The sequence below is a fragment of the Protopterus annectens genome, chromosome 2.part0 (genome assembly GCF_019279795.1).
Source record: "Protopterus annectens isolate FY-2018-M chromosome 2.part0, PAN1.0, whole genome shotgun sequence".
In the NCBI taxonomy this organism is placed as follows: Eukaryota; Metazoa; Chordata; order Ceratodontiformes; family Protopteridae; genus Protopterus; species Protopterus annectens.
Genome location: NC_056728.1, coordinates 1,277,009,654 through 1,277,026,489, shown reverse-complemented (window position 1 = coordinate 1,277,026,489; position 16,836 = coordinate 1,277,009,654). Strand labels below are relative to the sequence as shown.

The 16,836-nt window shown below is 37.3% G+C and overlaps 1 protein-coding gene across 3 annotated transcripts in view; it reads left to right on the top strand.

Annotated features, from left to right (window-relative positions):
* FAM13A (family with sequence similarity 13 member A) overlaps positions 1-16,836 on the top strand; it is a 2,572,531-nt gene that overhangs the window by 1,824,495 nt on the left and 731,200 nt on the right. For all 3 annotated transcript variants that reach the window (XM_044061451.1, XM_044061452.1, XM_044061450.1), the window contains one exon: positions 8,229-8,270. In XM_044061451.1, the coding sequence (XP_043917386.1) occupies positions 8,229-8,270 (42 nt within the window). The remainder of the gene's footprint in view (positions 1-8,228; positions 8,271-16,836) is intronic.

Genomic DNA, 16,836 nt, shown 5'->3' with positions numbered 1-16,836 from the left:
GGTCTACTTGATTGGCTTGTTCAAAGCCACACACAGTAGGTGAGCGGAGACTGAAAGTACCAGAGATAGAGAGAATAGGATGAGTCTTACTACTCAGTCATAATTTAAAGTTTGTTTTGTCCTCAATTAAGTTAGTTGTGCCTATCCTCATTACTTGCAGAAAGACTGAAAAAAGTTATTCACCTTTTAGTATCACATGAACAAGCCGGATTTATGTCATGCAGGCATACGTGGGACAATACATTAACTTTAGTCCATTATTCTTCTCACCAAGAAGGACAGAAACCCTAGATATGCATTGATCTTAGATGCATGTAAAGCATTTGACAGAGTTAATTGACCTTTTCTATTCTCTGCCTTATCTCAGTTCAGTATCACCAGTGAGTTCATTAATCTAATTAAAATGTTGTACAATAGCACACAAACATACTTGTATATAAATAAAACATTATCACCTCCTATAAAAATCTGGAATGGAACTAGGCAGGGCTGCCCATTTTGAGCCCCTTTTTCTTATACATTTCACAAAATACCTTCCACTCAATCCCTAAAATTCTAAACATTAATGTATCTTTATCTGCTTTTGTGAATGATTTAAATATATATGTTGAGCACCCTAATACAGACTTGGAAAAAATAATTGCAACCATCAACACATACTCATTGGTATCAGACTATAAAAAAATCAAAAGAAATCCCATATCTTTCCTATTAACCCCCTAAATCATAAAGAAAGTTACTTCCTGAACTCCCTTTTTAACAAGCTACTCCTGTAAATATCTTGGGTTATGTTATGATCATGAACACCCATCTATATTACAGGAAAATCTTCTTAAGTCATGGTCATATATCTCCCAAGACTTAAATAAATGGAAACACTTAAAATTATCTATGTTATCTAGAGTAGCCGTTATTAAAATGAATATTCTTCCAAAACTACTATACCATCTTAATGCATCTTTGACAAATATCCATAACTCTTTCTTACAGTAAATAAAGAACTCGTCAGATTTATCTAGTTTCCCAAGGCATTTAGAATAAGTTATCCAAGATTACCATACCCCAAAGATAAAGGAGGATTGAATCTTCCAGACTTGCAGCTATATTTCAAGATATCTATTAACAGAATCTTCCAAATATCAAACTTCTGCACAGACAAAAAAACCATGGACCCCTACGTGGGTGAGGTTGTGGCATCGACATGTATTAAATATGGGCATCAATCCCAGGGCTCTACCTTTCATACTGCCTAGAAATTATAGAAACTTAGAATTAAGCTGTAATCCTAAAGCATAAAATTAAAAATTTTCAAGATCTCTTAAAATTTCTCAATCTGGACAAAGCTTTTTTTCTGTTACAACCGATTCACCTGAACCCAAACATAAAAATGAATAACAGAAAGTTAAACCTCAAAGATTTCTCATGGTTGAAAGATTGTTCAGTACGGGATATATGTAAACACAAAGATAAATCACTACATGATTTAAAACTAATTTTGGGGGTAAATAATAAGTACACTATTATTCTAAGACAAGTTAGGGAGATCATATTATGCAAAACCAGAAATGTTTTGGTTAATGAAGTAGATATCTAGAGTGGAAGCAATTATTAAAAATCTATCCTGTAGGAATAATATGTTGTAATCTTCCTATAAATTGGTCAGCCTCATTAAATATGAACCATTATTTCCCTATTCTAAATTTTTGGATCATCAAGGAATCCTACTTACAGAAGAACAGAAACTCAATGCAATTAAACTTACTAACAGGTTCTCTCCCTTCAAAAAGTTATTGTATACTCAATTAATGATCAATAACAGCACCTACTTCACTCCAGCTATTTTAAACAAGTTTAATCCCACTAACTCCCCAGCCTGCCCATGTTGCTCATTTCCACAAGCAGATATTTTACATGTTTTGTGGTTTTGTAGATACTCTCATGTGCTTTGGTGCTCCCTTAAAGTACATTTGGAGAAAATGGGATACCATAAGTCGACTCTATCTTGGGAAATGGCTGTCCTTCATATCACTGACATTAAATTTACGAAGCTAGAGCTTCACATCTTAATTACTGTATGCTCATTGGTTAAGCTGTACAGAACAAAAAACTGCGCACCAAATTATCATGGGAAGGTTTTAGGAACATGGCAATCAGATACATTTCCTCTCAAAAACTTATAAGAAGCATCAACAAGTGAGCCTATTATCAGAATCTTTGGAGATCTTTTTTTCACCACTTTCTTAAAGACTAGACTAATTTTTTTTAATAAACATCTGAATAAGTAATGCATGTGTTATTCAGTTTTTCAGCACATGTAGTTTCTGCTGCTAACTTAGGGACACCTTTTTCTTCTTTTGGCTTTTCCCGGTTAGGGGTCGCCACAGCGGAACTCCGGTCCGCTAATGATTGGCAGTTGATTTTTACGCACCGGCTTGCCAGGCCTGACGCACAACCTTCAACGAAGGTACGCCCATTCACGCATGTCTCCACGCAGAAGACACAGTAGCTGCGAATCGAATCGGACAGCGTCTTACTGTAAGGCGACAACGCTACCGCAGCACCACCACCGCGGGTTAGCTTAGGGACACCTTCCCTTTCTATTTCATTTATTTAAATAGACTAACTCCCTTGATATAACTCATTCATCCATTTATTTTGGTAGCACTTTATGTATGTATATAGATAAGTTGTATTATGCTTGTTAATATTCTATGTTTTTTGCTGTTTTGTTTTTTGAAGACTGGACTACTGTACAGTTCACTGCCAGTTCTTTTTTTGTATTGTGTATGTACATAAATCAATAAAATATTATTTGAAAAAAAGTTAGTTGTAGCTAAACAATCAAAACCGCAAATAAATAAATAAATAAAATAAATAAACAAACGGTCTTGACTTTGAAGTACCATATGCAACAGGTAGATTTAGAAGGGGATGAATTCCATACTACTCACTTGATGTATTTATTTGCTCTTTGTTTTTTTCCAGGCAGCCAACTGTTTCTGCTAGCTGCCGTCTGTAACTTCTTGTGAGTGTTAAGAACATTGACTGTTGTGTCTTACATTGACTGATAGTGTATGTTTGTCATTTTTACTGACACTCGCTATTGTGGCTTGTAATGTACTTTATAGAATGGTTTGTCTAGAAGCTACCTACAGGTAGTAAAGTGCAAACCTTATTTGCTCTTTCCTGCCTAGCACTGCTTTAGTTGCATTAACTGTATTTGACACTGCTTCTAGTCTTTCTTTTTCACCTAGGAGCTTTGAGCAGCATTCTAGGTGCAGACACGTGAATTACTGAGAGAGGACTCTTGATGGAGTTACATGCTTCTTTAAATCACTGCTCTTTGTAAACACAGGCAGGTACCCAGTTTAGAAATGTTTTTGGTCATACATTTTATAGATTTTGCCACTTTCATTTTGGCAGGTTGATAGGTTAATACTAGGCTAACTGCACTTGTAAGCCATTTTAACCCTAGCCAATCTCTCTTGGTGAGAATCAGACTGTGTATTTCTTGTCTGTGAGGTAAACACCTTAACCATTACGGCAGCCCCCAACTCCTTATGACAATGTAGGAAACATGCTGCTTCTACTGTCTTCACTGATTTTTTTTTCTTGCTATATCCACAACCAAATTTTTTTTCTTTAATTTAGTCATTTTTCTTAACCATCAAAATGACATAATGGTCTGGTTAAATTAATGAACACAAATTTGAACCAAGCAGCATTGACTTGTGTAAATGAGTGCTTCATTATTGTCTGAAGAATTCTAATGAACTAATTCTAGGTGAGCTTGAAGTCTGCCTCATCTTCCCAGAAGAAGTGAAGAGACATATGGACTGAGATAGTTTCAGAGAAAATAAATTAGTAATAGGTTGCTGAAAAAATATCTGAAAGAAGTTGTCTGTAGCCATTCTTTGTGTACTAAGAGATGAGCATTTAAACATTAGAACAGCTGTGCTGGTCATACAGCTTTCATCTATTTAGTAGTCGATGAGTGATACTGTTGATGGGATGTCCAGCAGACCTGGGTTCAGATACATGTTTAATTAGTACCTTCTCTTGGTCTCTGCTGCACTTCAGTTTAAACTATTGACCAGGTGCATATTTATAGTTGTTAAAAAAAAAAAAATGACATTTCATTTTCATGAGCTAAAATTATATGAGTTATACTACAGGATATTTTAGCACCTTTACTGAATTATCACTAAAGACAATAGGCAAGCATGCATTTATATAAAACAAAACAAACCATATCAACTCATTCCTAGTTACAAACATTATACTTAATGTATGTTTTTTTTGTACAACTGTCTTCAATCCAACATGAAATAAATTGCCCAATTCCGGTCTTCCCTTAAATCTCACTCTTCTCCACCAAAACATTATTCTGCGTGTATTGTTGCAACAAATTCCATTTTTCCTATGTACCCTTTTCTAAAGATCCCACTTCTGTTTCTTTTATTTCTGTTACAATATTCAATATTTCAAGTACAGTTGGTTTCGACTTTATTTTCCATTTTTCTAGTGATTTTTATTTTTGGCAGCTACCAGAATTAAACTTACAAGGCTTTACTGTGTCTTGGCAGTTCAAATCCTGTGTCCCATCTCAAAACACTCAATGTGAGTCACTTTACCAGCTCGAGGCAGCCCCATATCCCATGATGCAAGTTTACCAGCTGTTATTCACTTTTGTGAGATTTAAGCCCCTTTTAGTTTAAAACCTTTTATTGATAGTTTTAAGTTTAGCTTGTACTTTTTCTGCCAGAAAATGCCTGTCTGCTTTAATATTTTGTTAGTCAAAGTGTGTGTTAGTTTTATAGAATACCTGTGTGTGTGTGTGTTTTTTCAGCACCATGTCAAAGGAGAGGGTCTCAGGTTTTAAGAAGAAGATGTCTCTGACAGACGGTCACACATTTGTCACCCTTCAGCCAGAGAGTCCTGCAGGAGACCACAAAATCAGCAAAACTTCCAAGGCCCAGCTGATGGCTATCTTCTAGTCTTTCTTTTTCACCTAGGAGCTTTGAGCAGCATTCTAGGTGCAGACACGTGAATTACTGAGAGAGGACTCTTGATGGAGTTACGTGCTTCTTTAAATCACTGCTCTTTGTAAACACAGACAGGTACCCAGTTTAGAAATGTTTTTTGGTCATACGTTTTATAGATTTTGCCACTTTCATTTTGGCAGGTTGATAGGTTAATACTAGGCTAACTGCACTTTTAAGCCATTTTAACCCTAGCCAGTCTCTCTTGGTGAGAATCAGACTGTGTATTTCTTGTCTGTGAGGTGAACACCTTAACCATTATGGTAGCCCCCAACTCCTTATGACAATGTAGGAAACATGCTGCTTCTACTGTCTTCACTGTTTTTTTTTTTTTTTCTTGCTATATCCACAACCATAGCATCCTATAAAGTACCTGTGAATGAAAAAACTTAATTTTTTTTCTTTAATTATTTAGTCATTTTTCTTAACCATCAGAATGACATAATGGTCTGGTTAAATTAATGAACACAAATTTGAACCAAGCAGCATTGACTTGTGTAAATGAGTGCTTCCTTATTGTCTGAAAAATTCTAATGAACTAATTCTAGGTGAGCTTGAAGTCTGCCTCATCTTCCCAGAAGAAGTGAAGAGACATATGGACTGAGATAGTTTCAGAGAAAATAAATTAGTAATAGGTTGCTGAAAAAATAATATCTGAAAGAAGTTGTCTGTAACCATTCTTTGTGTACTAAGAGATGAGCATTTAAAAATTAGAACAGCTGTGCTGGTCATACAGCTTTCATCTATTTAGTAGTCGATGAGTGATACTGTTGATGGGATGTCCAGCAGACATGGGTTCAGATACATGTTTAATTAGTACCTTCTCTTGATCTCTGCTGCACTTCATTTTAAACTATTGACCAGGTGCATATTTATAGTTGTTAAAAAAAAAAAATGACATTTCATTTTCATGAGCTAAAACTATATGAGTTATACTACAGGATATTTTAGCACCTTTACTGAATTATCACTAAAGACAATAGGCAAGCATGCATTTATATAAAACAAAACAAACCATATCAACTCATTCCTAGTTACAAACATTATACTTAATGTATGTTTTTTTTTGTATGACTGTCTTCAATCCAACATGAAATAAATTGCCCAATTCTGGTCTTCCCTTAAATCTCACTCTTCTCCACCAAAACATTATTCTGCATGTATTGTTACAACAATTTCCATTTTTCCTATGTACCCTTTTCTAAAGATCCCACTTCTGTTTCTTTTATTTCTGTTACAATATTCAATATTTCAAGTACAGTTGGTTTCGACTTTATTTTCTATTTTTCTAGTGATTTTTATTTTTGGCAGCTACCAGAATTAAACTTAACAAGGCTTTACTGTGTCTTGGCAGTTCAAATCCTGTGTCCCATCTCAAAACACTCATTTCCATAGTTACACCCATTTGCTCATCCAAAATTTGCTACTTCTGTAGGGAATTTTTAAAACCTGCCAGCTCATTGTACTCCATAAACTTATGTTCCCCATTGTACCTTCAACATTTGCCATCTACCTGAGGAAAAATTTTTGGAGTCTGCTTAGGGTATAGAAATACCTGTGCAAACACTTTCAAACAAAAATCGTTAATTTTCTAGACTTTATTGCATGCTAGTTAGTCATACATATGTCCTCCCATTGTTTCCTTGTAAATTGCTTTCCCAGAATCTCTTTCCAGTGTTTTCTAACCTTCTCTGATTGATTCCTATAATTATTGTGCAATATTTTATATGCCGTATTAATTATCCCTTTTTTAACAGCACTTCTATTCTAGATTCAACTAAAAACTCTACCAAAGCACGTCTTTCACTTAAGCTCCCCATCACTTTCTCTTTGCCTATACTGATATCAAACCTGGCAGTCTCTAGCCTGCAGTCCAAAACTCGTCTTGGCCTCAACCCATTCTTATTACCTTTCCCTCTCTAGTTATTTGCTCACAATATCTTGGTTACTTTGCCAGTTTTCTCCATTAAATTCCAGGCCATCTTGCCTATTTTATGTACTCCTACTTGCAGTCATCCCTGCTGGCAGAATCTCCTTTCTCCATTCTCGTGTTGGTTTAGTTCTCAGAATGCTTTCTGCTAGTTTGACTATAACGTCTATGGCAGCTGTTATTCACCTTAAAGATCTTTATCCAAAATCCCACTCTCTCCTTATTTCATTTCCCCCTGTATTGTGCAATTTTTTGAACTTTATTAAATGTACTGCCAGTGTCTTTTTGTTTGTTTGTATTATGTACACCTTTTGACGTGGATTGTGACTGAAAATGGTCCTAGACCAGCTCAACCGGTAAACAAATGCAAATAAAATAAAAAGTCAACCTTAGGAGTTTTCAGCATTTCCTGTTTGGGATAAAGTTATGTAATCAGGAGATTGTACCCAAAATAGATGGTTTGCCTAGATTAGATGTTGTCCCCCAGAATTAGCTATGTAAGTTGACAGAAAACCAAGTAATTGAGTTTTTGCAGAAAAAATATCCCTTGATGGATAGTAAATTAATAGAAGTCTGTTGTTTGCTTATACCTTCTCTATCTACTCAGATGTGTTGTATAGACATGGAATTTGATTAGTTTCTCTTATGGATCTAAAGAATATTTACTTCCCTGTTAACAGTTTCCATTTGCTGGGGGGCTGCTCATATCCTTCCAGGAATTTATGTAGAATTAACTGATTTTAAACAAAAGACTCCCCAGCACCTCCCTGAAGTTAAACTCTTTACAGGTTCTAAACAGTTACAGATTATATGACAACTTTTGCTATCCAAGATTGTCCATGTAACTCTAAATAATAAAACAAATTATGTGAGCAGCTGCCATTTCTGCCTTCATTGAACACGTTCAATTGTTAAAATTTTACAGAGAACTGCTTTGGAATAGGGCTATCTGTTGCGACAAAGTGCAATGGATTGCTTGTAGTATAAACTGATTGGCAGATGTTGGCTTACTTGGCATCTTTCCCTCTTAATATGTGGACTTCATTTACAGACTGCACAACTTGTATATTTTCTGCTAGCTGCATATATTGTATATATTTTTAAGATAATTTGTTGTAATACTAATGTAATAATGTTATGGTGATGACTATCACATTTCATAGTATCACAAACAGAATGCTAAAAGAACTTGTAAATAACTGTTGCAGGAGTACAGTCTTTTATTCTCTAACCTGGGTTATTCTTTATCATTGCAGTGCTCATGTTTCACCTGTCAGCAGTCTTTCAACATCAGAAGAGTAAGTACCTAGGTGTAAATGCTCATTCATTCTTAAATGTCAGTGTTTGCAGCAGTATAAACAAAATGGTCTTTAATATTTGACATGTTTGAATTTTACCTCATATGACTCTATATTAAAATCTCAAAAGAAGTGCTGAAAACTTACAAGATTGAGCTTAAATACTCAAATCGTGCAAGTCCCCCCCCAAAAAGATGAATAAAACACACACACTTATATTATTACTTGTATTATTGCTGCTTATATATTCCAACTCAAAATATTGCGCCAGAGTTGGAGAAACAGATCAATACCTCGATCACTATTGTGCCATGATCCCACACAGTTCAGAAGCAAAAAAACACTGTTGCATTTATTTTTGCTGGTTCAAGGATTTGAACCGTCAGTCTTATAAGTTCCGACCATTTCCTATTTTAGGATTCCCAGAGCCATATATATCCCAAAGTCTTGTTTTATTTTGTGATTTTCCTGCCATTACTTACCACTGAAGAAAGTAAAAGGCAGTCTGTGTTTGTGGGCAGTTTCAGTGTGTATCTTTTGTAGTATGCTTGCCTTGTAGGTGTTTGAGTTGTGAAAAAAATAGCATCACTTCATTTGGTGACTTGGCAGTCAGAAGTAAATAGAAGTTTGTGCTTGTTAGTTATTTTTTGTGTTCATCTACTTTCTGAATCTTTAGTGGTGAGTTTGCTTCAGTGGTGCTCGTAATTTGTGCGTCAGGGATAGGAATACAGTATTTTCATGCAGTGTCTTCCCTAGTGTTCGCTCTGACAGTATAGTTTTTTTGTGGTAAAATTTGTAATAACAACCCCCCAAAACCTAAAGTCTAAGCAGCCAAGTCCAGAACTTGAGATAAAAGTTCAATTTCATTCCACAAACATGGAATTTTTTCAAGGGATTCCCCTTGAGGAACCATGATTCAAAATTAAAATTTCTGAAGCAAAACTTTTAGTGAGAATTACTAAAAAGATTGCCTCAAACATAAATTTCTGACAGAATGAAAATTTGAAGAAGTGGAAGGTTATCCTCAACAGGGTACTTAGCTTTCCAGCCTTTTAGAAGCACAAGCCAACCATAGCACACAGAGGAGTGCATTCTTCAGCAGCAAGAAGGTTCTGAAGTTTTTGTGCCCTAGCCACTGATTGTAGCCTGGTTCTGTCATGTAATGCAATGGCTATGGTGTGTGGAATGTGCCCTAAAGCTTTGGCAGCTAGCTAGCTGGTACAGTCCTAACGGGATACATGACCGTGTAGCATAGGCTATTGCAGCAGTGATTTATTCCAATATTTATTGTTACAGTAAGTTTGCTTACACAACTTTACTTGTACAGTTTAGGAACTGACTTGTGGATTGATGATAGACAATATGAAGCTGAGACAGTTAACCAATTCACTTCCTAGCAATCCTACACAAGGAAGCATGAAAGGAGTTCCAGACGTAGGTTTTAACGTAGCGCTTTCATTCTTTTCCTTTAGACCAGAACTTCTTCAGAGTAAAAACCAAATGTGCAAACCAAGTTTAAAAGAAGTGCAAAATAAATCTCATGATCCTAACAAACCGATAAAATGGCTCACTATTCCTTCAGTTCCTCTTAAAGTTACAATGCGTTTAAAAATCTATACAATAAATATACAACGTTTCAAAATCTCTCTGCATTAGTGCTTGCTGTCTAAAATGCACTGTAACTTTAAGATAAATTGAAGGAATAGTGCTACTAGTATGCAAGTCTTTTCCTGTGGGCTCCACCCCGCTTAATAGATGTGTTGTGGAGTGTTAGCATTAGTGTTTGCAAACCAAATGCACACATCAGTTTGAAAAAGAAAAGGATACCTTAACTGCCTACCCTGAAAACTTCATACCAAAATTCCACATGTAACCTTGCACTGCAGTCAATTAGTTTAAATAGCATAAACACTACTTTATGTGAACATCCACTACAAAATATGTATTTATTGTACACAAGCTGTTTATAAAATACAGATTACAAAAAATACATGTCCATGACGCATGGTATTGTGAATGGAACAAATATTGCCACATACCCATAGACTGTAAGGTTTAGTCTTACGCCTCACAGCACCCCTTGGTGTACCATGCACATCCCTTAGTGCCGTATTGCATACCTATAAATGCTGGGAAAAGCTAATTCAGTATAATCTTATTCTCCAAAGCCATCTCTTCACCTTCGCTGCCTGGAAGACTGTGTAATACTGGTAAATATGTATACATAGATTTAAGATTTGTATGTCTATTCATGCAACACAGTGGCTTTTTTAGCAAAGACATCCATTATCTTTGCCTTTCTTTTGGGGAGTGTTTTCTAATTGTCTTAGATAGAAATATATTTTTTTCAAACTATAAAGCTAGAGAAACAAGTTTGGCATAATCATACATCCAGCCGACACGTCCACACAAGCTGCCTGACTGCTTACGACACACATCTGTTATAACAGCAGTAAAATACCTCATGCTGACAAGTGTGAGAAAATGGCAACCCAAAAACAAAAAAGAAAAGCAAGCTATGCTCCCTACCAGTATATCCTCCAACAACAACAACAAAAAAAATCATTGTGTGTACCCCTGCCATATTATCTAACTGTGCGGTGCAACTCTGCTGGGAGGTGGGTAAGACCTAACCTCAATCTTTTTCTCTCACATATAAGTGAAAGACTACATTTTTTTTGAGTTAATTCCTAATGCTTGTGCTCTAATTCACTATGCTAATATTGTCATTATCCTTCTCCCCCTCTTATGAACACACTACAGTAAGTCTACTCAGTTGTAAATCACTTCATCTTTGCTAATGCTTAGTCTCTTGTCACTGGTTTCACATTTGTATGTTGAAATTGCGAACTAACCTCTTTATTTCTTCTGCTTACATACTACTTTTAGTGAGAACATCTTGCTCACAAGGATGTAGCCCCACTCAATTTGCCCTCCCTGTGCTCAGGCTCAATTTGCCCTCACTGTGCTCAGGCTCATTCAGCTCCCCTTCCCCCAATTCCATCCCCCAACTTCCTCTACAGTTATGTTATCCAAAAGCTCTTCCCTCATCTCTGTCTTATCCAACTCACAGTATGTTACGTTGTGACTGTCAAACCACTCCTCTGTCTTACATCACCAAGTTCCTCCTACCATCCACCATTACAGCCAATTATATAGAACCATCTCCAGCTTGTCCTTATAGCTGCATCACAATTCCTCCTAAAAGGCATACACCATACTGCTAGTGCTAACTCAGTCCCCATTACATTTTTCAGTTTTGCAGTAGATGGTGTAATTCTTTCACTACCACATAACTGTCACACCTATCCTTTCGCATAAATCCAAAGATGTCTACCTATTAGCAGCAAACCTACTCCACCAGGCTTTGATTCGTTATCCTACCCACACCCATAAATAGCATTTCAGCTTGCCACATTTCATACCCCTGTTTGTTCTTATCCCCGTTTTTTTATTCCTTTATTCTCAACACACACTATGTTGCTGTATACAAATTAAAGTATAACATTCCTGTCCTTATCCACCCAATCTCTGTCACATTATTAGAGCTGTAACCCCCATGCAGCTGTCATCTAACTACTCTCATTATTGTCCCTGCTAGCATACACTTCTTACCATAGCAAATTAACCTACATTCACCAACTCTCTTCTTGCTCTACCCACCCCATTACAAACTCTCTTTATCTTACCACCTCTGTGCAATACTCTGTTTATCAAATTATGTAAGAACTCCTACTCACACCACAACACAGCTCTTGTAAGATTGCAAAACAGACAAAATAATAAGGTAAAAGGGACATATTTACATGAGTACCCTGTTATGTCTTTGAACTTATGTGGGGACATACAGACATTCAGGCCCCAAAACAAAACTCGCACCTTATCTGAAACCACAGTTCTCAAAGTAGAATAAAAATTGTATAAATTATGTAAATTATATAACAGGCCTAAAAAAATCAACATGCTAGTAAAAGAACAAACCTCTAGATGACCATGCATGGTCACGTAGGAAGAGAGACCTAGTTATACCCAGAAACAGAAGGTAGATACCTTTTTGCTTTTTTACAGATAGTAGAATTCAGTCATTCTGTTTGTGTTCTACTTACCTTATTAATCTTCATCCCCAAGTACCTGTTTTGTATCTTTTGAACTTTTTCTGGTATAGTGCTTTTCTGTTCTTTTTTTCTTTCATTTTTCTTTTCCATAATCCTTCTGTCTGAAATACAGTGTAAGCTTGATTATCTAACTCCTGCTTCCACTGTACTCTTCCGTTTTTTTAAGTTTTTTTCCTCTTTAAATACTTTTCCTTTTCTCAAACTAACTTCTCGTCTTACTGATTGTTTCTCCTGAGCTGTTCCAGCTCGGTGTATTTCCTACTCCTTTCGCCCTTGCTACACTCTGGCCCACTCCACTCCCCTGCCCTACCCCCATTCATACTCACCCCCCCATACATTTGCATTTATACTCACCATAACTCCTCCCAGTCACCATCACCATTCAGTCAGGACAAAAAACTTCTATCACACACTATTAACACCTATGAAATAGTAAGTACCACCCTGTACACACACTATTTTTCTTAAAGGTGTTACTCCTAAATTGTAGCCCCAAGCACAACTGAATTCCTTTGTATTTTAACCTTTCCTCACTATCTACCAATCTCTCTACCCTATTTCCTACTCTCATTTCTTTCATAACCAACTAACAAATCCCACCTTGCATTCAGTATGCCTCTTCCCTTATACTCCACTGTTTCCATGTTATCTCTTATCACCTCAGTAAGCATACTTATACAACTCCCATCCCTCAAATGCGTAACACACCCACCTGTAAAAATATCCACTCAGGCCACACCTTTAACCATGCACATGTATAGTTTCTCTCATATAAGCACAAGCCTAATCAAATACAACCATATCCACCTCAATAAAATCCAATTATTTTCCACCCCCACCAAACTGAAACGACTTCCTCACATAGTCAACAAATCTACCAGTAAAAGCACTTTCCTTTGCCATCTCATTATCTACCTCCGCAAACTTTCCCAATGTGGAGATACTTATCCCAACCCTGGGCTTTCCCGGTCAGCTACCTTTCCTCATTGTCTCCTATCTAAAAATATCCTTTCACAGCAAATATCCTTTCACAGCAATTAATGTACGCAGTGTACATAATAAAATTACAGACTTTCACTCTCACTCATAGTTGCAGTCACTGAGATCTGGCTAAAGCTATGTATACAAGATACTGAAATAGTTCCTCCAGGATACAACATTCTAACAAATAACAGAAAAAACAGAAAAGCAGGTGGCATAGCAGTAATTTACTCTGCAACACCTATGCCATCTCTCCACTATTAAAACAAATTCCTTCCTTTGCTAATGCAGAAACTCTCTTTACATCCTTACAACTAAATAAGTCTAAAGAAATCTAACTACAAACTGCACCTATGACTTAATTCACCTTCTTACAAATATAATCCCACCTCATATCTTAGAGAGACTTGACCATAAACTGTTACTCTATTTACTTATTAGGCTGTGTTATCTGTGTAACTGTGTGTAGCAATGTATTCAAGTTAAAATGTAATTTTCTGTAATAGCATGTGATGTGTACACACAACTGTTACTTGTCAAAATGTCTGTACTTTGTGTGGAGCTTTTCTCCCTGGGCCTCTGCTGGCAATGTGTTTCTGACCCAGTCGGACTTTTCTGGTCAACAAATGTCAGTAAAATAAATATCCAACTCCCCACATTGTAACATCCTTAGACTAGATTGACAAAATAAAAAAGGCTGGAGGAGTCACAATATTGTATAAAAATACTGTAGAGGTCAGACCAGTTCAATTCGGCACACTAAAATTCCACAATGCAGAGTTGCTTCTCATCCCTAAAACGTAACCACAAGAGTTCATTGTCATGATAGGATAATACCTACCACTAGGCAACAGCATTCCAGCAATCGAAGATGTCTTTTATTGCATCTCCCATCATTAAAAAGGAAGCAGTTCCGGAAGATGTAAGCATCTATTGGCTGCCGGTCGAGTCGAACATCTTCCAACAATATCCAATTTTGTGGATTCATAAAACTGATCAGTACACCAACCAGATAAAATAAACCACCAAGTAGGAAATACATATTAGATTAGGTACACTCCTCACTCCCCAAAACAATACCTTGCTGCAGCACACTACCTGTCTCACTAAGTGATTGCTTATCAATCTTTGTAATTGGACATCAGACACAAAATACCCACAAACGCTTTGCAACAGCATTAGAAACCTGTCCAGTTTTAACAGTGAAACCTTTATCAGCACCTTACATTTATGTAACTGGTATATACTTAAAACAATGCCCCTTGAAAATGCTGTCACTGAATTCAGTAATACTTCTTTCTAGTTTAAAAGACCACATCTGCGCTTGTTCTTTCCTGTAACTAACCTACTGGGTAGCACTAGAAAGCCTTAAAATGATACAAGCCTTCTACATAGAAGAGAGACTGTGGCATGATTAACTATCAGTTTTCTGTGCTTTCTTGCTGTACTTAACTGTTTTCTGCCTAAATGCAGATTTTCCTGCATTTATTGTGATTTAAAAGCTTGTTTTTTTCACATATTGTACTTATTTCACTGCCTGCACTTTTAAAAATTTGTTTTTGTTTAAATAATTTAACTGTTGTAGGCTACACACTAAAGTGCAATAGCCTTTTCTGATCGTTTGTAGTCGTTTAAAGCTGTTTTAAGTGTATATATTACTGTTTTTGCCTTATCTTTTAAAAAAAACAAAAAAAAAATCCTTGTTTCCCACCTTTCTAAGCTAGTATAGTCCAGTTTTCAGACTAGTGCTGAATACAGGGCTGTGATACTAGTTTCTGAGTTGCCCATACCTTGCTTGGATAGAAGGAAGTTTCTCTGTTCACCTGTGAGAGAGGGGAGCTTTGAGCAACCTATCTGTCCCTGGAGGAGTGGTTCCAGCCCAGACGTTAGTAGTTTATTGGCCATTTTGGGCTAATTTCTATCTCTTTCATTTCCCTACTATAGAAACTGCGTTTGCACAGTTTTGCGCACTGGGCAGTGCCAGTTAGCTACGGTTAAATTATTCCTGGCACCACTAAGTCTCATCTTCAGTTTTTCCCTTGAAACTAGTCTAACTCTCAACCTAAGCACTCAAAAAACATCTTACAGCCCAGCACTTACTCAGACCTAATAGCAGGCACTAATATACCCTGACACTGATGCCCAGCAGGGCAAGGCTCTTTATTCACCCCTCACCAACCAAGCGACTAAGCAGCTCACCCTACTATTCAGGCATGACCAAAGGGCAATTTCAGGTGTACTCTCCAGTCCAGATGGTGAATCTGGGTATCCTGTGGCAATGTTACAACTGCTTCATGTACACAGACAACCCTCTCCTCCTACCACAAAACACTAACATATGTGAGAGAGGCAGTTATACAGCCAAACTGGAAGCTAAGCTGTCTCCACCCAAGACTGGAACAGACAGTCGAGAGAAGAAGGTTAACACTTGCACCACACCTCCAGCCGCACACAGACCTACTAAAACAGCACTGGCAAAAAATAAACATAAATACACAAAATCGGAGGCTCTAAGTAAAAACCTGCAAAAGCATCAGAGACCTCCAAAGCAGGCACCCAACAACCTGCACCTCCCGTCACAAACCAGACAACACATAAAACACAAAGTCAGTGTGCCGCACAATCACAGACCTTAAGGTGAAATAACATACCTAACACAATAGTAATAGGTGACTCTATAGTCCAGCACACGGACGTCCTACTCACTAGGCTGGACAAGCAGAAGGCCAGAATCCGCCACATAACACAAGCACTCAGGTCACTCCAGAACAAGTACAAATATGACTCTGTCATTGTTTATGCAGGTGTGAATGACCTGAGACGTACCTCCCTGAACTACATGAAAAGAGCCATGGAAGAGCTCTCTGATCATGTAGCCCAGGCTGGTATGACCCTGAACCTGAGTAGCATCCTGCCCTCACCAAGAATGATACCTCAGTATAAAGAAAAAAATGATCAATTTCAACAATTGGCTAAGCTTCTGGTGTCATTCAAAGAGGATCCAGTGCCTGTCAGCCTGGGACGACATGCTCGACAAGCCGCATTTGCGCATTGCTTCGCAAGAGACTGCTTGCACCTGTCACCCCTAGGCTTTCGAATACTGGCCAAGGCTCTTGCTGCCCCCATAGTGTCTTTTTTAGGCAAGGCTCAAAAATCAAACTCACCTCTGTAAACAGCACAATTAACAAAAAACTGATGCTACTCAACACCAGGAGTTTAAATCTCAAAATGCACATGCTCACAGCACTCCTCAGTATGGAGAACGTCGACATCTGTGCAGTAAATGAAACCTGGTTCAAGGCTCCAGAGAGCACCCCAGCACCACTGGGCTACAACTCATACCACACATTTCGGCCACAGAACACAGACCGAAACACAAAAGGGAGGGGGTGTATCCATATTTATCAAGGATACCTACACCTCCAGGTTAGTGGTGCAGCATGATACCTCTGAGATCATCCATGTGCAAC